Consider the following 22874-nt stretch of genomic DNA (forward strand, 5'->3'; position numbering starts at 1 on the left):
GGCTGGCCGGAGGAGGAGCGGCAGGAGGCGGCGAAGGCGTGAGGGGAGCCTGGGACCCCGCCCCCTTCCCCCCAACGTGGAAAGAGGAGTTTGGCTCGTGAAGGCTGGGTGGGGGTGGGGCCACGCGATGGGAGCAACTGGGTCGCGAGGACTGGCGAGAGGAAGGGCGCGCGGTGCGCGTGGCAGGCAGGGCCTGTGGTGCGCATGCTTCGTCCGCCTCCCTGCCCCTTCCCACCCCACCTCCGGCACCGCCTCCTTTACCCCCGCGGGCCGCGCCGGCTCCCCGCTACTCCCTCCAGCCACCTGACGTTTCTCGTGCGTGCCCGGCGCCCTGACTTCATTTCCGGCTAACGCTGCTCGGCCTGCCCCCTGGCCCCGGATGGTGACTGGCGGCGGCGCTGCTCCTCCCGGGACTGTCACTGAGCCGCTTCCCAGTGTGATTGTGCTGAGCGCAGGCAGGAAGATGGCGGCTGCCGCGGCCTCGGGCCCCGGCAGCTCCTCCTCGGCGGCGGCGGCCGGGGCCGGGGTCTCGGAGTGGCTAGTGCTGCGGGACGGCTGCATGCGCTGCGACGCCGATGGGCTGCACAGTCTCTCCTACCACCCGGCGCTCAACGCCATCCTGGCCGTCACCAGCCGCGGGACCATCAAAGTCATCGACGGCACCTCGGGGGCCACCTTACAGGCCTCGGCGCTCAGCGGTGAGTCCCGGGCGCCCCCGGCGGGGCCCCGGCCTCGGCGCGGGGAGGGGCCGGGCCGGGTTTCCGAGTGCCGGGGCGAGCACCGAGAGACAGGTCCCGTCCCTCCGGGGAAGGGGAGACGCATGATTGGGGGAGGTAGCAGGCGGGCAGCTCCGGGAGGAGAGGCTCGGCCGGCCTCGGCCGAGGGCGGGGTGGGGGTGGGGGTAGGGGCAAAAGCCTGTTTTGGCGGCGGCTCCTGCTGGAAAGGAAAGGCCGGCCTGGAGTCTGGCGTGGAGCCGGCGGGGATCGGTGGTCGTAGGGGTTGCCTTTATAGGCCTCGCGCTTCGGCGGTGAACCCAGCTGGCCCTGCCGGTCTGGGGAGGCTCGGAGGAGGCCCTGGCGGAGCTCGTCTCGAGACGAGGCTGGGCCTGGGATGAAGGTGTTGGGTTCCGTGGAAGGGCGGAAGCAGCCGCCGCCGCCGCCGCTGTCCTCGGTTGATATGAAAGCGAAAGGGGTAGAAGACTGAGCCGGGTGCGGGGAGGCCGGCTGGAAGCCTGCTCCTCCGGGTCGAGGCTCCGGATGAGGGGCTCGGAAGGGCTCGGCCGCCCCCGCTTTCGTTTCCTGGTCTTGCCCTCCCTCCCTTCTCATCGTCTTTCCGCTTCTCGGAGGGAGGGAGAAATAGGCGCCCTCAGGTGCAAAGAGCCTGCCCTTGGGGCTCCTCGGGTGGGGCGAGGTGTGGGCCGTGCCCTCTTTCCTCAGCCCCCCCAGAGGGAGGCATCGGGCTGGGCTGGATGCCACTGAAGCGGAGACCTTGCCCCCCCCTTGTTCCCTGTCTCCATCCCTTTTGCCCAGAGGCTAAAAACTTAGAATAAACAGAAGTGGGAATCTTTGCCTGGATTGTCGATTAGGTGAAATCCCAGGGCTTTTTTTTTTTTTTTGCTATTTTTATAATTGTGTGTCCTGAAAGATGGTACTTTGACATCATTAAGACTTCTGGGGAGGAGTTGATGGTGGTGGGGGTAATTGACAGGCATCTTTTACCAAGTGGTTGTGGCCCAAGCTACGTTTTAATATGTTTTCTTCCTTCAAATCATGTCTCTCTAGCTGTTTTAATGCTATATCTCTTCTCTCAGCCTCTAAACAATAGAATATAAAGTCTTTGAGAGGAAATACCGATTTTTCTTTTATTTCTTTGTATCTCTAGCTTCTGACACAGTCCTTTGTTCGTAGTAGGTTCTTAATAAATGTTTATTGGATCAGATCAATATATACTGGGTCTAGCTAAATTAGAGTTGATATGAAGTAACCTTAGACTATAAGCCTTTTATGTGAGAGTGGTTTTAGAACTATAAATTGGGAGGCAGTCCTGGTAAAGTGGGAAGCTTAATCAAGCATTTGGACCCAGAGAAGCCAGGCTCAAATTCCAGCACTGATAGCTACCGATATGACCTTGGGTAGGTCGATTAACCCCCTTGGGCCTCAGTTTGTTCAATTGAAGAATGATGGTTGGATTAGATAACCTCGGAGGTTCCTTCCAGTGCTAAATTTATGATCCTACAATACTAAAAACGATGAAGAGTTAGCTTGAAAGTGGATGGAGAGTCATTTATTTCAGTGGTATACATTTCATATATATGTGTGTAGCTTTGAAGTTTGCAGAGCACTTTAGTCGATTCTGATCAACAAGTGTTTATTAAGTGTCTGTTATGTGTTAGATATAGTGCTAAGTACTGGGGATTCAAGAAAGAGAAAAAAGACAAAAACCAACCCCCTCCTTTCTCCCCAACCCCCCATCCTATCTCTGTCATCAGGGAGTTCACAATCTAAAGGGAGAGACTATGAGCAAACAGGTCTGTACAAATTATATCTACAGGATAGATTGGAAATAGTCACAGATTTTACTACTGTTTTATCTCATTTGATCTTCTCTAAATCCTGGTGAGGTAGGGGCTGTTGTTCTACTCATTTTGCAGATGATGGAAGCTGAGCTCAAAGAGGTCAAGTGACTTTCTCGGATTTACACATTTGAGCTCAGACTTTCCAAACTCCCAAGTCTAGAGCTCTATCCAATATGCCATCAAGGTGCCTCATAATTATAACAAAATGATAGTAATTTGTTTATATATGGAAGAAATGGAGAAGGTACAGTGATTAGGGTGACCTATGTAGTTAGTGACTGAGTTTCTTCATTGTTTCTCAATTAAAATTAGGCCTATTGTCAGATGCTTTCTTTAAGTTCCTTCCAACTTTAGAGATATAATTTAAAAAAAAAAGTATTTGTAGAGCATGAACCTGAGCAAAATCTAGAGAGTCAAGGGAAATGTTGGTGTCTTGTTTGTTGAAGTGACAGGAGAGTTGTCCCGTGTGTGTAGACAGTGGTTGTTTGCCATTCCTTCTCAAAGAGGACTATCAGGAAGATGAAGCTATGACTTACAAGTGAATTGGATTTGGCCTCCAGGGTCTAAAGTATCACTTGGAGAGAGAGTTGACAATTTTTAATTCTGTACTTCAATGGAAATTAGGAGTTAAGGGTTCCAAGTGTATGAGATATGTAATAGGAATTCCAGAAAGTTTAATGAATGAATAGTCTTTGGTGTTAATATTTAGGAGTAGGAAGGAGTGCATGAGAGATAGGGAATACACTTTATTAATTATTGTGTATGGGTGGACAAAAATTGTATTTTTGAGTCAGGAAGATCCAGGTTTCAACTGTTGAGACACTTAGTTTCAATGTAACTATGAGAAGTTTAACCCTGGAACCTCAGTTTTCTCATTTGTAAAATGGAAATACTATTTGTAGTACCTACATTACAGAGTTGTGAATATCAAATGAGATGCAAATGAGCATATATAGCCCCTTGCTATGTAAATCTCAGTTTATTTATAAGTATTAAAATTTACTTGTAGTGAATAGAAAGGAGATCAGGGAGGCAGGGGTAGGTTGTGTGTGACTAGAAGCCACATTTAGGGTAAGTAACATTTTTGGGCTGTGTCAAGATAGTTGGGCACACCTGTGGAATGCATGTGCATGTACATAAGTGAGGGAAGAATATGTTGTCTGTGATAGGTAAGTTTGAGGAGGATTCTGGGTGTATAATTTAACAAGAGGATGTATGAATATATGTGCTTTCTTTGAAAAGATGATGGAAACAGCAATGAACCCTAAATGGTACAAAAGTTTTGAGTATGTATGCCCAAAAGTGTATTATTTCTTTATTCGAAAATACTCCAATTCTTTGAACTCTCTTAAACCACTAAGTCAGCCACAAAGGTTATCCTAATCCTTATAATATTTACAGTGACATTTCCTAAATTGCCATTTTTACATGTTACTATATCATTCATAGATATACTCTAGTTTACCATTTATTGGGAAAAGAATTGAAGGCCTGTATTTTTTTTATTTTGTAGGTAACAATAGCTAAAGTTAAAAATATTTGTTATTATACTTTTTTGGAAATAATAGAGATTAATGCTGAGGTGCTTGAGGAGTGAATGCTTTAGACAGATATCAGTGTGTAGAGAGGTGTGGTATATTTGTTCTGCTTAGGTTTAGAGGTGGATAAAACTAATTACTTTTATTTGGTATTGAGTAAATTGGGTTTAAAAGAGGTGAAAATTGTAGGTGGGCATAGGACTACATTTTTAAGTGAGGTTATTGTAGTTGTCTACCTATGGATGTTAGTGCCTATGCTTTTCCAAGATAGGAGCTATTTCTTTTCTATGTTTTCTTTTATACACACGAATGCATATATGTATGTATGTATGCATGAGCATATTTATTGAATTTCATCAGGCCTTCAGCCCAATTGAGATTATTAAGGTTGCTTACCTTGAGAGAAGAATGGATATGTTCATTACTGGACCTCACTATTATTTTGACTACTTACTTTACCATAGCTTTAGTTAATTTAAGGAGATTTGAGAAGATGCAAGTGATAACAAATCAGTTCAATAGCATTTTAGTTAATAAACTTTGTGCCTACTGTTTGAAGATCTGGGGGAGATACAAAAAAATGGCTTAATAGAGCTCTGAGGGAAATGCTTTGTGAAGTGTGGTATGTAGGGGAGGGGGAGTATATCCAGGACAGTTTGATTTGCATTGTAGTGTTTGGTAGGGAGTAATAGGCAATAAAATTGGAACTGTAGAGTGGTGCCAGATTAATCAGGGCCGACCTCTATTTGGGGGCCATTGGAAACATTTGAGCAGAAGAATGACATGACAAGATTTGTGTATTAGCAATGTACAGGTTATTCTTACTCCCAACTGTGGGGAAGGATGGATTGGGGAGAGAGAAAGTAGAACTGTTGGGATGCTATTGCATTAGTCTAGATGGATTGTTCAGTGGAACTGGAGGAGAGTTCCAAGACTTGGTAATTTATATGAGATGAGAGAGGGAAGTAACACGAATATTTCAAATATGGGAGACTGACTGGTAATGTCATGGAGGGAAATGATAAAGTAAAAATGAGGAACAAGTGTTCAATCAGTAATCATTTACTAGTGATTACTCTGTGGAGGGATACAAAGATGAAATCAAAACAGCTTTGACCTTACGAAGCCTACAATTTAGTGAGGGAGATAGTACATCTATAGGTATAAACTTGATGGATATGAATAGGGCCTGGATCTATGATTTCATTGATTATATTGAACTTCCAGTTAGCAAAAGTCCCTTTATCAATGTAGATCGATAGTTTTTCTGTAGTTTATAGTCTTATAGAATTGCCAAGGATACTGAGAGATTAAGTGACTTATCCAGAGTCACATAGTTCTTACCAGTTAGAGGTAGGACTTGAATTAAACCCAGGTCTTTCTGACTTGGAGGCCAGCTCCTAATAGTGAATGAGCTTGTCTGACAGTGTATGTAACATTGTGCTCCCTGTAGTCTCCTGTCTTCGTGGAGAGAGGAGATATGTTTCATTATCTATTCCTTGAGACCCAGATGAGTTACTAAAATTATTTAGAGTTTGGCTTCTTAATTTTTTTTTCCTACTTAGATGATTGTAGTCAATGTGTATTCTGGTTCTGCTTATATTATTTGGTATTCTTGATGTTCTTTCCAGTTCTAGAGCTATGATCCTATGAAAATGAATTTTCTCGTGTTTCTTTTATTCCTAATTCCTTATTGCACAATAATATTCTATTACTCTTATATACCACGATTTATTTAGCCATTTCCCAATCAATGGGATCCATTTAGTTGCTACCACAAAAAGTGCTGCTGTAAATGCTTTGATATAGATGAAACCTTTCTTTCAGTTTACCATTTTTGCCAGTTTTCTGGATGTGAGGTAAAACTCAACTTGTTTTAATTTCTCTTATTTTTTTTAGTGATTTAGAACATGTTTTCATATAGTTATTGATAGTTTGGGTTACTTTTGAATTGTGCATGTCCTTTCACCATTCATCAATTGGGGAATGAATTTAGGCTTTAAATATGTGTCATTTGCTGATATATCTTGGATATTAGGCTTCTGCTAGTAATATTTGATGCAAATTTTTTTTTACTATGTAATTTATCTTTTATCTGTTGATTTTATTTTTGCAAAAACTTTGATTTTATGCGACTGAAATAATCAGTTTTTGTTTTATCTATCAGTATGGTTTTATTCAGTACTTGTTATGTGCTAGGTACTCTTAGGTGCTGGAAATATAAGAACAAATATGAGAAAGTTCTTGCCCTTAAGGAATTTATATTCTACTGAGCAGCAACAATATGTTCCCAGCTAAATATACAAATAAATACAGTGACTTGGAGATGGAACAGCACTACAGCTGAGGATAAAGAAAGGCAGTTGAGCTGAGCCTTGAAGGAAGCTAGGAGTTCCAAGAGACAGTTGCAAAGACAGTGCATTCCTGGCACGGGGGACAGCCTATGCAAAGGCATGGAGGTGGGAAGCGAATTATCTCTATGGGAAGTGGCAAGCAAGGGCGCTTGGAGTGAGGGAAGTGTTATGTAAACAGCTTGGAAAGATAGGCTGAAGACAGATTATGAAAGGCTTTTAAACCAAGGAATTTTTATAATTTAGCCTAGAGGAAATGGAGCCGGTGAAGGTAATTGAACGGAGGTCTTACGTGGTTTAGGCCCTCTAGGTCCTCAGGTGTGGCCCTTTGAATCCAAATTTCACAGAACAAATCCCTTAATAAAAGGATTTGTTCTGTAAAACTTGGACTCATTCAAAAGGCTGCACCCAAGGACCTAGAAGTCCACATGTGGCAGGCCACAGGTTCCCCACCTCTGGTTTAGACCTTTGTCTTTGCCTCAGGAATGTCAGTTTGGTATAAGATGAATTGGAAAGGGTAGAGACTGTTACAGGAAGACCAGTTGGGGTTGTATGGAGGCCAGTTAGAGGCTCTTGCAGTAGAGATGGAATCTTAAACCAAAGTACTTGCCAGAGATGGGGATTAATGTGAGATGTTGTGCAGGTAGAGTTATTGAAACATCAAGACTTTGCAGTTGTTTGGAGAGATAGTGGTGTTGGTAAAGGACAGGAGAGTAAAGAATTAAGGATGACTCCTAGATTGATTCCGAAACCTGTATGTGTCAGAGATAGGAATTAAAGCCACGCTTTCCTTATTCTGAAACCAGCACTGTAATCCTCTGTGCTACTGATAGTTGAGATAAGGCACCATAAATTTTAAGTGATGGAAATTAGCATGATTTAGTGACTTCATTAGAGCTTTCTCTAAGCAATAGGATATGTATGTTTCCTGGGATTGAGGATGAGTAGGTCAGGAACAACTTGAGGGTAGGAGTATGTGGGTTCAGTTGATGATGGGTTCTCAGTAGCATTAAGCTGACAGACCATATTTCCTTTTGCCAATTCATAGAAAGTAGAAATCAATTGCTTCCTTATCCTAAAAACTGTTGAGAGAATTCCAACCCTCACCCAGTAAATACTGAATGAAATTGGGTTATTATAGTTCAAGTTCTTATCACTTCTGTGATATTGTAATAGCCTTTCATGGGTTTCCCTGCCTCAATTCTCTTCCCACTCCATCCTACCACTCAGCTGCTAAAGTGATTTTTTCTGAAGTATAAATCTGATCATATCATCCCATATTCAATAAACTCCAGTGGCTTTTTACTTATTTCTAGGATTGACTATAAAGGTCTCAGTTTGACATTTAAAACTCTTTTAATAATTTATCCCTTTTCTTTATTTCCAATTTTCTTATACTTTATTCCCTTCCATATACTACATAGTTCATTCTTACTGGCCTAAGTTGGTTTTGTTAGAACAGGATACTACATCTTCCATCTCTGTGCCCTTATACTGGCTCTCCTTATGCCTGGAATGCTCTCCTTCCTCCCAGGTTCCTTCCCATCACTCTGTCACTCTCATCCCTTGGCTTCCCTACTTTCCTTCAGTACAGCTCAGATTCCACCATCTGCTGGAGTCCTTTCCAGTGCCCCCAGTTGCCTAATGCCTTCCCCTCTGAGATAACCTTTCATCTGCTCTGTATATATTGTGCATACTTCAATATTTGTTTGTCATCTCTCCCATTAGAATGTGTGGTCTTGGAGGGATGTGCTTTTCTTTTATCCCTAATGCAGAAATTCTTAATCTTTTCTGTGTCATGGATCCCTTTGCCACTATCGTGAATTCCATAGACTCTTCAGAATATTTTTAAATGCATAAAATAAAGTACACAGAATTACAAAGGAAGCCAGTTTTACTGAAATAGTGATTTTTTTTTAAGTTCATATACCCTAGTTTGGGAACTCCTGTTCTATTGCTTAGTGTAGTACTCGTAAATATTGTTGTTGTTCAGTCATTTCAGTCCTGTTCAACTCTTTGCGTAACCCCATATTAGGTTTTCTCAGCAAAGATACTAGAGTGGTTTGCCATTTCCTTCATCTCGTTTTACAGATGAAGAAACTGAGGCAAATGGGGTTAAATGGCTTGCCCAGGGTCACATTGCAGTTGTGTGAAGCCAGATTTGAACTCAGGTCTTCCTGACTCCAGGTCTGGAGCTCTATCTATTTTACTACCTAGCTGCCATAATAAGAGCTTAATAAATACATAATAAGAGCTTAGCAAATATTTGTTGACTTGACTTATTGAGAAATATTTTTTATAGATAAGTGGGTGTTATATTACTGACCTCTATAGGCTAAGACAGGGAGGATGACAGGTTTAACACTATATATATATATATATACATATATATATATATATATATATATATATATATACACACACACACACACACACACACACACACACACACACACACACATATATATAAAACATTCCCTTAAACATTTATACATATATATATGAAAATATATATATATAACATTCCCTTAGTCTAGTGTGTGTGTGTGTGTGTGTGTGTGTGTGTGTATGTGTGTATACATATATCTATGTCTATCTATGTATATTTATATATCTATATCTATCTATGTAGGCTAGTGGTTAGAAAGATAGGCCCTAAGTCAGGAAGGTCTGGTTTCAAGTCTTCTCTCTGACACACAGAATAACTGTGTAACCCATTGCAAATTACCTTACCTCTCAAGGACCACTAAGACTTTAGGTTGCAGAACTGCCAAATCTGTATAAAAAAATTCTGTCTATTTTCTTACTAGGAAGCTTTCTGAGATGATATGAACTCATATTTATGAACCAAAATAATATTTATTAGTATGTGCCTTTGGTGTGACTTTTATACAAGAAGGGATGCTATTCTCTGTTGATTGGAGTCAGAACTGTTGATGTCTGAATAGGTAAGGAATAGGGGTGGGTGATTTGCCCTTGGTTTTTTGGTCAGAATTTCTGAGGGTCTGAATGGTATTCTAAATCTAAGTCTTCTAAAAGCTGGTCTCAACCAGCTCTTCCAATCTTTTATTTCATATTTGATCGCTCTGTTGAACCCGACCTCTCAGGAAAACTGGTTCACTGATTGCCCCATAATAAACTTTGAGAAAATTTGTTCAAGGTCATTCTTAGCTTTCTTGAATACCTGTTGCTCTACTATCCACACATTCAAATACTGAGTAAAACTTCCCCTGTTCATCCCAGACTGTTATCATTTGAATTTTAGTAGTACCTACTTTTGGTATTTTTGTTTGCTAATTAATCTTTTTTTTATTACCTTGTGATAACTTTTATTATTATTTCAAACTCTTATTTATCAGTACCTTCTGGTCTCTTTAGGCAAATTTACTTATTTCCTATTATGGAATTATGTATTCCGTTCAACAAGTAATTATGCTTTGTGCCAAATTTAATTCAAGTTTGCAGAATTTCATTGGATTTTTATTTAACTTGTTCATGTGTTCTCTTTCCGTCTAGATTGTAAGACCTTTCAGGCTGTGAACTTTGCCATATGCTTCTTTTCATAGTGCCATGTATGTAGTGTATGGTGTAGTGGATAGTATTGCATATTAGTTGACAGATAGTAGGTGCTTAATAAATGCTTATTGAATTGATTTGGTGTGTGAACAGCTTCCTGTTACTTTGTAAAAGATTTACTTTTGATTTTTGAAACACTTCCCCCTCCTACCATCTACCTATTAATTGCACATATCATTAGCTACACCTGTATCCATATCTAAGCTTTTTATTATACCTAGGCAAATTTACTTGTCACCTGGGAATGATTTATGTGTCAGGTATTATACAAGGCTCTGCAGATATAAAAATGAAACACTCCCTACCTTTAAGGTGCTTACTTTCTACTGGGTGGAAACAACATGCACACACATAGGTAGAAGGAAAATGGATATAGGGTGTCCCAAAAGCCTTAGTGGTTTTAAGCCACTAAAGCTTTAAATTACACTAAGATTTTGGGGATACCTTTTACAGATAAAATGCAAAGTACTGGGGAAGTTATTAGTATTAGTTATTAGTAGGTGGAATCAGGAAAGGCCCTTCTGTAGGAAGTGGCACTTGAACTTTCTTTTGAGGAAAGCCAAGCATTCATTAGGCAGAGATGAAGAGAGAATCAAGACAGCAGTATTTATTAAGTGCCTACTATGTGCTAAGTTATATGCTAAGTACTAGGGAAACAAAGAAATGCAAAAATAGCCCTTACCCCTTAAAGAACTCACAACTCCTCCATTGGGAGGAGACAACATGCAAACAATTATATGCAAACATGATATATACAGGAAGAATTGGAGATGATCAATAGAGGAAAGACACTAACATTAAGGGAGATCTAGAAAGGCTTCTTGAAGAAGGTGAAATTTTAGCTGAGACTTGAAGGAAGCCATGGAAACCAAAGAGCTGAGAGCATGGGGGATAGCAGGTGAAAATGCAGATGCTGGAATTGTAGTGTCTTGTGTGAGAAGCAGAAAGGAGGCTAATGTCCTTGTATCATAGATTGCTTAGATTGGGGGGTGGAGTTAGATATAAGACTGGAAAGTAGGAAGGAGCCAAGTTACAATCACCTTTGAATGCCAGACAGTTGGGGTTTGGATGTGAGTGACATGGACATACCTACTCTATAGAAGGATGACTTAGCTGAATGGAGCATGAATTGGAGTGAGGAGAGATTTGAAGGAAGGAGATCAAGAGGCAGGTTATTGCAACGGTCCAGATTTGTCCGGTGATAAGGGCCTATAGCAGGATGGTGGCAATGTCAGAGGAAAGTAGGGGAATGTATACCAGCGATATTGTGAAGGTAGAAATGATAGCACTTAGCAGCAGATTGGATATGAGGGGTGAGGGAGAGAGTCAGTGAGGAGTTGAGGATGAAATTTAGGTTGCAAGCTTGAATAGCTGGGAGGATGTTAGTCCCTTTGAAGTTTTAAGGGAGAAGGAAAGACTTTTTTTGAGGAAAGATGACAAGCAAATTTGGGATCTGGATTTAACTTAGGGCTGGATAAATAGATCTGAGGCTCTGTATGCACAGAGATGAATTCATAGGGTTGATGTGATTACCAAGTGAAATAGTATAGAGAGAGAAGAAAAGAGGGCTTAGGACAGAACCTCCGGTTTAGTGGATCAAGATGTAACAAAAGGGACTGACAAGGAAGAGTCCTACAAGTAGTAGGAAGAAAAGAAACAAAAGAAGAGTGTCAATAGATAGGAGAGAGTATCCAGGAGAAGAGCATGGTCAAGAGTGTCAAAGGCTTCAGAGAGATCAAAAAGCTTGTGGATAGAGAAACGACCATTAGATTTGCTAATTAAGAAAGATCGTTGGTCAATTTGGAAAGAAAAATTTGCGTTAAATCATGAGATTATAAGCCAGACTGCTAAAAGTTAAGAGGAGAAGATAGGAAGCGGAGCCATCAGTTGTAGATGGCCTTCTCAAAGACTTTAGCCAAAAAAGAGGGAGAAGAGATAAAAGATGATAGCTAGTAGGGGTGAGGAATTCACAGATTTGTTTGTAGGCAACAGGAAAGCATCCAATGGACAGGAAGAGATTGAAGATAAATAAGAGTGAGTTTGATGGAGGGGGCTCAATAGAATGGGGTCATGTGTGTTAGAGGTGTTTGATTTGGCATATATCTTTTGTCCACTTCTTCATATGTGTGAGTGTTCGTCCTTCGTTGCTGAAGAAGACCATGCCATCAAAGAAATGATGACATGACTTGAACTTGACTTTGTTTTGAGTGAGGGAGGGCTGTGCAGGTCACCAGCCTCACTTCTCCTCCAGAGCCATCTGAATCCAGTGACCAGATATTCATCAGGATGATTGGAGGTGACCCAGGATGAGGCAATTGGGGTTGACTTGCCCAGGGTCACACAGTTAGTGAGTGTCAAGTATCTAAGGTGAGATTTGAACTCAAGTCCTCCTGACTCCTGCACTGGTGCTCTATCTACTGCACCACCTGGCTGCCCCCAACTTCTTCATGTGGGCTAGAGGTAAAGGAAGAAATAGTGAGGCAAGGTATCTAAATGATGTGAGGAGGAAGAGAGAAGAAGGAGCCCTTGGCCAGTGGCCTAAGTTTTTTCACTGAAGTATGAGGCAAGGTTCTCAACTGCTACATACCTGTGGACTGGGAGAGGGAGGGAAGCCAGGGGAGGTTTGAGGAATGATGAAAAAGTTTAGAAAAATTGCAGTGGTGAGTGGGAGTGAATCAGTTGGAGTGGTGTAAAAGGATTCCTTTGCTCAATAAGCACTCATTTGGAAGTATGTAACATAAATTTCTGGAGAACCTACTCAGCACTGTTAATTTTGTGTAGCTTCATTTGGTAGCAGGAGAATGGGAGTAAAGGCAGAAGACAGAAGATATCCAAGCTAAAATTTGGCAGGGCAAGATCAGTGATCAGATAATGGGGCAAAAGGAACTTGAGAGTACAAGATAGCATGGAGTTGAACTGATTCACCGAGGAATTAAGATGGGGAAGGGTGGAGATTGTAGCTAGTTGTAGGGGTGATGACCTGAAAAAACACTTGAGAGGTGGAGGGATTGAAGGTCACATTGAATATAAAGAAAAAGATTGATGGAATGATGAAATAAAGGAATTTGAGGGTTTATGAATGTGGAAGTTGAACATTTGTGAGTAATGGCAACATCAAGAGTATAATCATCTTTGTATGTAATCAGGGTTGAGTAGGAGAGTTGATTAGGGTAAATGAATAAATTGAGGAATTGAGAAGTTAGGGTGTTTGAGGGAGTATCAGTGAGTAAACATGTAGTAAGGTCTACTCTGTGCCAGGCATTGTGGATTTGGGTAAAAAGAAAGACAGTCCCTGCCCTCAAGGAACTTAAAATCTAATGGGGGAAGATAACACACTAAAGGAAGCTGAAAAGAGGGCAGGAAAATACCTGGGGCAGGGTGAAGGACAGGCAGGAAGGAGAAGTTCAAGCTGTGGGGAAAGGAAGAGAGATAAATCACTATGTATGTGGAAAGAACATCAGGTTTTCATGACACTGCTCTTTCTTGGTCCTCATCCTCCCTGTGGGACCACTGCTAGTCTCTCCTTTGCTGGGCCTTCATTCCCTGAGTTCCCCCTCTTTCCCAAAAAAAGCTCAAGTGTGAGGCCAGGAATCAGAGAGGGAAGACTGTGAACCAGGCACTGAACTTGTAGACAAAATAATAGTGTCCTGGAGGTCAGTTGATTAATAGCTACTAGAATCTTGATTGGATGATTAATACAGATTGAATGAACTTCAAGGCAGGAGAGGTTGTTGAATGATAGTGGTAGAGGGAAATTCTTAAAGTGAACAGTGGGAGAAAGGAGTATTCTGATTCTCCCACCACAACTTGTGAGTCAATTGTGTGAGTGAAATTACACCCAGTGCTGGAAAGGGTGGTGGGGTGAGCTGTATCATCAGAAGGGAGCACTCTCAGGGAAGTACAAGAAGAGGGAAGGAATGAGAAAGGAAGATTTAAGATGAAAGCAAGTTTGTTACCTATAGAGCAAGCATTCTAAGAAAGTTAATGGGAAAGGTCCATAGATCTGGAGTGAGGCATTGTAGGGGTTGAGCAGTTTTGATCTTGCCCTCACCCATAAGTATTTCACTTTCATGTTCATGAACTCAGAAGTTCTTTTATCTGATCATAAACTTTCATCATTCCATTTTTCCTATGCCTGTTTCCTAAACCTGTACTTCCTTCTCAGTGAGATCTTCATTCTCCTTCTCCTGTCAGTCCTTTCCCTGGTCTTCACCCCTGCTCTGACCACTGTCTCCTCCTCCCTTCTCTATCTTAACGCATTGGAGAACCAATTCAACTCTACGTAATCTTTTACTGTCAATTCTTTTGTCCTCTTTTCCTGTTCCTGTTCATACCTTGTCAAATCCCAATCCTGGATTACTCTAATCATTTGCCTCCTTTGCTGCCATATGGAGCTGGAAGAAATCACAAAACTTTATTATCTGACTCCATTACAAATTTATATTATCTTATCTCACATGTTTTTTCACTGCAGCAAGGTACTGCTTAACTTCTTCCTTACCTCTCCCTAACTGATTTGCTACTACTACTCCAGAAGCAGCTGGTGGCACAGTGGATAGAAAGCTGAATCTGGAGTCCAGAAGAATTCAAATCTAGCCTTACTTACTAGCTGTGTGATCCTGGGCAAGTCATGTTGGTCTCAGTTTCTCCAACTGTAAAATGGAAAATATAGCACTTATTTCCCAGGGTTGTTGTGAGGATCAGTTGAGGTAATATTTTTATGTCTTGAACATACCTAGTTGTTTATTTTGTTGTTTCCCTGTTTAGAATGTGTTTCTTTGAGATCAGGGACAGTTTTTGCCTTTTTTAGTATCCTTAGTGCTTAACATATAGTAAGAGCTTCATAAATGCTTGTTGACTCGCTCTCTGGGTTCAGGATCCTCTCTACCTTATTATCACCTACTTTTACAAAGGTATGTCTTTGTTTCCCACTGCACACTTTATGTTGGAATCAAAATGGACAACTTTCCTTGGACTACATTCCTTGTGAGCATAATGGTGACAGAACTTTGGACCAAGCCATGTGGTGGGTCCCAAACATGGGAACCTGCAGCCTTGAGGCCACATGTGGCCTTCTAGGTCTTCAAGTGTGACCCTTTGACCAAATCCACACTTCACAGAACAAATCCCCTTAATAAAAGGATTCAGTCAAAGACTTCCAATGAGTGAGTGGTCTGAATTAATTTCTCTGTGTATTGACTGATTTGATCTACTTCCTGTCCAAGGGACTCTCAGAAGTCTTCTCCAGCTTCACAATTTGAAAGCATCAGTTCTCAGCTTTCCTATATGCTCTAAATGGACCTTTGTTGGCATTGTGATATTTCTGCTTTTTAGTATGCTGTCCAAATTTCCCATAGCTTTTCTTCATGGCTGCAGTTGTGATCTGCAGTGATCTTTAAGCCCAAAAATATAAAGTCTGACATTACTTCCATTTCTTCTCCCTCTGTTTGCTAGGAAGTGATGGAACCAGTTGGTATGATCATATAAACATACATAAAATAAGTACAGGGTAATTTTGCAAGGGAAAGGGGTATTAGCGGGAAGATCAAGAAAGGCTTCATGCAGAATGTGAAATTTGAACAGAGTTTTGAAGGAAACAATTTGAATAAATCATCTGATATGTTGTGGTAAGTATGGCTATATTTTGATAGATGGGTTATGTGTATGTCTGTAAGAATGAGTTCATGTTAGGGTAAAGGGGAAAAAATGGGTTATAAGTGTACGTCATTAGAAAATAATGAAATAACTCAGAAGCTGCTCTTACTCTGTAGTGATCCTTAACTTAATTAGATAAGTACTCTTGGGCAGGTGGGTAGTACAGGATAGTACAATGGATAGAGTGCTAGACCTGGAGTCAGGAAGACTCATCTTTGTTGAATTCAATAGTAGCGTAATCCTGAGCAAGTCATTTAACCTCATTTACTTCAGTTTTCTCATCTATAAAATGAGCTGGAGAAACAAATGGCAAACCACTCCAGTGTCTTTGCCAAGAAAACTCCAAATGGGGATCACAAAGAGTTGGACATGACTGTAAGGAAACAGGTTCTCATTTTTTTCCTCCAGACATATACTGCTCTTCTTATCCTGCCTTTCCCATATAAGCACTGATTTTTTTTTATTGAAAAGTTGAATATAGTGACTAGAAATGAAGCAAAATGTAGTATTGACAGGTATATTTATTAAGTGATCACCAGACCATCTTTCTTAAAGTGTTTTCTTTCTTAAAGGGATACAGAAGTAAAAAAACAAACCCAAAAAACATAGACCCTCCTCTCAGGAGCTTTGATTCTAATGGGGAAGACATGTACTGAACATACAAAGGATTGTAGATAAAAAGACAAGGTGGTACTTGAGCTGAGTCTTGACAGAGGCCAAGGGATTCTAAGAACTTGAGTATACAAGCATTCCAGGCATAAAAGATAGCCAGCCAGGGCAAAGGCATCAAAATGGGAAATAAAGCAGTGTGTGTGAGGAATTCCAGGTAGACCAATATAATAGAACCATAAAGTGCTGGAAGGGGATGAATATATAAGAAGATTAGAGAAATAGGAAGGAACCAGGTTGTGAAGAGTTTAAATGCCAAACATAGGAATTTATATTTTATACAAGAGGTCATTGGGATTCATTGGAATCAATTGAGTTTGAGGTTGTTAGGGGTCAGATTTTTGTTTTAAGAAAATTCACTTTGACAGGAAACCAGAAAAAGGTTTGGAGGAGGGAGACATGACATAGGGAGACCAGTTTGAAGGCTGTTTGCAGTAAGTAGTCCAGGTGAGAGGGTTTTGTAGCTATGTGACTGGAGAGAAAAGGATGTATATTAGAAGTTTTGGGGAGGTAGAAAGGATAAGACTTGACAATAACTTGGATTTGTGACGTAGGTACAGGTGAGGAGTTGAAGAAATTGAGGAACTGAAGTTGGAAGCTTATTTGCCTGGAAAGATGGTGATGTCCTCAGCAGTAAGAAGGGAAAGTTCAGTGACATGATGGGTTTCTCTAAAAGATAATAAGTTCTATTTGAGCAGGTTGAATTTGAGGTGCCTGTGAGACATCCATTTCAAAATGTCCAATTAGCCATTGGGAATGTGGATTTGGGGCTTAGGATGGAGACTAGGACTGGATGTACATCTGGAAATCATGTATAGAAATGACATGTGTATTTCATATAATATAGTCATGCGTATGTATGGTGTGAAAGACACTGGATTTGGAGTCAAGATTTTTCTTCTGGCTAATTATCCTTGGTTAAGTCATTCAACCTTTTAGTGCCTGAAGCACTAAATATAGCAAAATATGGTATGTATCAAAATTGTGGATGACTTCCAGATCTGCATCATCAGAATATATTTCTACACTGAGAATTCTCTTTATTCTCTGGGCAAAGAATCTTTCTGCTCAGCTCTTATGTGACATAAAGGGTAAGTGTGAAGTCCAAACTCATTGAGTTCTTGAGGCATTTTAAGTTATTTGATCAAACTCACAAATGGTGTCTTCTAAAAAAAAAGGCAGGGAAAACAGCTTAGATATGCCCCTCTAGTTCCAATGAACTAGGTCAAATTCTGGTAACTACATCACCTCTGTGTAAGTGATGGAAAATATTCTTCCAACTTCAACTCAAATACTTAGAGGAAACAAAGTCTTCTTGTAAGTCCTATAGTTGTTAAAATTAAAAACTGTTCAGATTCAACCAAATTTTGATGCCAATGAGCTTTTAATGCCTTTTCATTCATTCACTTAGTTATCTTCATTCTCCCAAAACTACTTAGCATAGTGTAAGAAGGAAATTCCTACAAGGAAGTAATCTGTAAAATTATTATATTTCAGGTGTTTCTTCATTTTCCACCCCTTTGTACAGTAATGTTGATCGGGTTGTGTGAATGGTTTAGTAAACACTTTGACTCTACACTTTAAAAAAAGCAATTTTGATAAAACTTATCACAGTCTCATTTAGAAATTATTCTTTTATATTGAATATAAGCAGGTAGGTGCTTAGTGGATAGAATACTGGTCCTGAAACCAAGAAGACCTGAATCAAATACAACCTCACTTACTAGCTATGTGACCCTGGGCAAATCATTTAACCTCTATCTACCTCAGATTTCTTAACTGTAATGTAGAGATCACAATAGCATCTACTTTCTAGGGTTGTGAGTTCAAATGAGATAATATTTGCAAAGTGAGGTAACAAGGTGGCACAATGGATAGATGCTGGACTTGGAATCAGGAAGACTTGAGTTTACATCCAGGCTATTCACTTATTAGCTGTTTAATCTGGGACAAATTTCAACTCTGTCTGTTTACTCAATTGTAAAATGAAGATAATAGCACCTGTTTCCTTGGGTTTCTATGAGGATAAAATGAGATAATATTTATAAAGTGCTTAGCACAGTATCTGGCACATAGTAGTAGTAGGTATTTAATGAATTCTCCCTGCTTCCCTCCCTCCCTCTGTCCATCCCTTCCTGCTTTCTGTTATACATTTTATGGTAAGAAAATTGATTGTGGATTCTGTTGTTAGACATTACACTCCCGGAAATGTGTATATGCTCTTATTCACATTGGCTACCATCAGTGGTTTTTTGTTTTTTGTTTTTTTTTTTTGGCAGTGCTTATAGGGTCATAGATTTAGATCTGGGAGTGAACTTGGAGGCTGTTGATTCTAAACTCTTAATTTCATTTCACAAATAAATAACATGGAGGCTGAGAGATTATGACTTGCCCAGGATAACACAGGTAATAAGTATCCTTGTGCTGGATTTAAACTCAGGATATAGCCCAGTGCTATATCCGTTTCACCATCTAGCTGCCTAACAAAAAAATTATTTCAAACAGGACTGAATGTGAAGTACATAAATAACAGGGCTGCTAAATAGAAAACAAATTAGAAGTGAGGCAGGAAGAATGTGCTTAGTTTTAGGCCCTATGCCTTAGAGTATCTGCTAGAAAAAAATCAAGCTTGCCTCAACTCCAGTTCTTACAACTGGTAACAATATTTAACTAATTATTTTTATTTGGAGAATGGAAAAGGAGGCACAGAAATGCAATGAAATCAGCCATTTAGTAAACATTTATTAAGTGCTTACTCTGTACTAGACACTTGCTAAGCTCTGGGAATACAAAAAGGCAAAAGATACTCCCTACCCTCCAGGAACTTACAATCTAATGGGGAAAATAACAGACATATACAAAGCAATCTATTATGCAGGATAAATAAGAAAAATTAATAGATGGAAGGCACTAGAATTAAGAGGGATTGGGAAAGTCTTCCTGTAAAAGATGTGATTTTAATTGAGACTTGCTAAATCATAATGAGTTAGGAATATGATGTGTGAGATATTGTTATGTCAGAGAACTTTAGTTTGAATTCTGTTGTTGGATACTTGAAGCTTGTATGACCTTGGGGAAATCACTTTTCTAGGCCTTAGTTTCTTGCATTTGTAAAAGGGAATTGGAATAGAAGATTTTAAAGTCCCTTCTAATCCTGTGATCCTGTATCTAAAAAAATTCATATAGGGAAAATTCTTTTAGTCTTTTGATGCTTTGTACTATTTGATAATTATTATAAGTCTGAAATTTATCAAAACAAATTTGTGTTTTATCAGGCAATATAGGCTATGTATTGAGATCTGAAAGCTGCCTGAAAGGGCAAAAGTATTATCCCCGGGGCACATGGACAGTTATATTGTTAACATTTACCTCAAAGCATTGAAAGTTCTGACACCAGAGTCATGTAAAGTAAATACACTTGAACAATGGTTTGATAATCATTGTGGACTAGAACAGTAGTTTATAACTAATTATCTTTGGAGATGTTTTGGAAGATAATTTGCTCAGTTTTTTTAGGTTGAAATTCTCATGCTCTTTGATGGGATCACATTAATTATGAATCTGTTTTGAACTTCTTGAAGACTATGCTGTGACTTTTGGTTTTAAAAAATACAATACTCATAGTAAGTTTTGCTGACTACTTTTTATTTTTTCAACTTTTATGTAATGACACGAAAAATAGTAGAGCTGAGTCTTCATCAACTGACCCCAGCTTATTTTCCTGTCTTTCTCTTCCCCCATTGAACGCCATTTGCACCTACTAAGATTTCTCTCTCTTTATCTCTGAATTTGCTGTGCACATCCCTATCTTTGGCAATAGTGATTTCTCTGTCTACAAAACATTGATAACACTAATATGTGTATGTGTGTGTGTGTGTATGTGTGTGTATTTCACAAAGCATTTATTGTGTACTTCCTAGTAGGTTTTTTAAAAAAATGTATAACGAACATTCTAAGAATAGTCTCACCATGAGATGCTCTCAACTTAGTTCTGTGATATTACTAATGCTCAAGTATTATGGGATTTTTCTTTTGGAAATACTTTCAACTTGAGTATACAAGAAAACATGTTTAATAGTCAAACTTTGATTTTGGGAAAACTATGTTACATTATTAATAGGCAGTATAGTGTAGTGCATATGGTACTGGACTTTGAGTCAGGAAGGCCTTGATTCAAATTCTACATCATACTCTAGCTGTGAGACCCTGGGCAGAACACTTAACCTTTCTGTACCTTAGTATGTCAGTGAGGGGATTGGATTTTGTGACTTTTAAGAACCTTTCCAGCTCATGGTCTGTCATCTTGAGACCCTGTGACCTAACTTGATCATGATATCTAATAATGTTAACAATAATTAGATTATAATAGGTGATATATTTTTCATGATTTTATTAGTGTAAGTACACTCCCTACCATAACAATTTAGAATTCCTGTATGCTTTGATAGAAGATTTTAATGAATTGTGGTTGAAAACAGTCATCATCTGAACTAGGTAGTCCTCTCATTTCTGCTTGTGTTTGAAGTCTTTCCACAATTTGTTAGGACCTTTTTGCATTCCTCTGGTATGACCATCTAGAAAACTCAATGTCACCTTGATGCTAAAGGAAGATATTAGAATAGGACATTAATGGCTGAACATCACTGGAGTCCATCAGAAGACCTGAGTTTGAATCCTGTGTCAAATATTTGCTAGCTGTGTGACCCTGGGAAAGTCACATTGACTCTCAGTTTCCTCATATGTAAAATGGGGATAATTAAGTAGTCCTTACCTCATGGAATTATTGTGAGTATTAAATGAGAAAGCATATGCAAAGTACTTTGTAAACCTTTAAAGTACTACATAAATTTAGTTATTAATTTTGACTATAAAAATTAAGTTTGCTCTGGAAGGGTTTGTTACTGTTGAGGTTATTCATAAGATTTTTTCAATCTCTGAAGGCAAAAGAGAAGCTGCAGAAAAATTCCTTATGGATAACAATATTATTGGAACCAAGCATGCAACTTTTGAAGGTGTCTTTTGATGTGGACAGCAGCCATTTAGATAAATTTATATCTATACATATATTTGTATTACTCTTATATTACCCAACTAGATGTAATTTCCTGGAAGCAGCAGCAGATAAGAGTATTGAACTTTAGTTATGAGGTCCTGAGTTCAAATTAAGCCTCAGACACTTACTAGTTCTGTGGCCCTGGGCAAGTCACCTAATATCTCTATGCTTCAGTTTTCTCATCTGTAAAATGGTGATGATAACAGCACCTACGTTTCAGGGTTGTTGGATAAAATGAGATAATATTTGTGGAGTGCTTTGCAAACCTTGAAGTGCTATATAAATGCAAATTGCTGTTATTTTTATAGCAGGATACGTCTCTTTGCCAGCACAGTGTTTTTCACATAGTGCTGAAATATTTGTTAATAATATAATAAAAAAATTTACTGGAATGGAAAATATATGCATAGCTTGTATGTAGAGTAATTCAAATAAGTTGAAATACCTTGAAGAAAAAGTTTAGGGGTGATAACTCTTTACGAAACATAAATCTGTGACAGATTTGTTCTCTGTTGTGTGTAAGGCAAGCAGTCAGACATTCTGGATAGAGGGGCAGGAAAACTTGAGTTCAAATGTTACTTTTGACACAAAGGCTGAATTCTTAACATCTCTGTGCCGGAGTTCTCCTAAGACACTTGGATGTTCCATATGAGCTACAAATTTGTAAGGAGGGGAAGGGCATTTCTATCACATGAGGTCCCCTCACTGATGAAATCACAGTTATCTTCTCCCCCTGCTCTGCTACAAAGTGTTTGACACATTGTACTTTCTGGATACATTGTACCAGAAAGTTTTAAAGGACATTCTGTTGTCTATTTCTATCATAAAGAATTATAAATTCCCAAGTGGACCCTGTCTGTGTTATTAGCACCTGCTCTTCCAGACTAGTCTTAATTTCTCCTATACGGATGGATGAGTAAGGGAAGGGAGGAACACTTCATACACTTGTAGATTCTGGAACTTTGTTTCCTGTCTTTCTTTTTTCTGATCTAAAGTGACCATTCTTTTCTACTTGTATTTTAAGATGGAAAAAAAAATACAGCCTTTAGATTTTTTTGTAGTCTGTTCTGGAGGCTCCATTTTAAGTATTTTGCAGAATTTGACGCTGGAGTATTTGGATTGTGAAGTAATTTAAGGTTAAGGAGATAGAAGTATAAAGAGTTAGAAAGAGGCCTTTCCTTCTCTTTAAGATTACTTTTATCTACACTGAATATATAATTTTTGTACATAGTTGTCTCTCCTACTTGACCTTCTTGAGGACAGGAACCTCTTTTTAAAAAAATTAAATTAAATTTTTTTTTCAATCAGCATCTCTTCCTCTCTTGCTATTGAGAACAAAAGAAGAATAAAACCTGTTGCAAACATGCATAATCACACAAAACAAATTACCCTGATGATCATGTCAGTCAGTCACCAAACATTTATGAAGTGCCTGCTGTGTGCCAGACACTGTGCTT

At 39.5% G+C, this 22874-nt stretch overlaps 1 protein-coding gene across 8 annotated transcripts in view; it reads left to right on the forward strand.

Annotated features, from left to right (window-relative positions):
• The first annotated feature begins 350 nt into the window (after positions 1 to 350).
• Positions 351 to 22874, forward strand: part of BIRC6 (baculoviral IAP repeat containing 6) — a 302402-nt gene continuing 279878 nt past the window's right edge. For 6 of the 8 annotated variants that reach the window (XM_072634130.1, XM_072634135.1, XM_072634134.1 and 3 more), the window contains exon 1: positions 354 to 698. In XM_072634130.1, coding sequence (XP_072490231.1) covers positions 380 to 698 — 319 coding nt within the window. In that variant the 5' untranslated portion in view covers positions 354 to 379. Of the gene's footprint in view, positions 699 to 22874 lie in introns of all 8 variants that reach the window. The other 2 variants (XR_011972445.1, XR_011972446.1) reach the window with 1 other exon arrangement.

Source organism: Notamacropus eugenii, chromosome 1 (genome assembly GCF_028372415.1).
Source record: "Notamacropus eugenii isolate mMacEug1 chromosome 1, mMacEug1.pri_v2, whole genome shotgun sequence".
NCBI lineage: Eukaryota > Metazoa > Chordata > Mammalia > Diprotodontia > Macropodidae > Notamacropus > Notamacropus eugenii.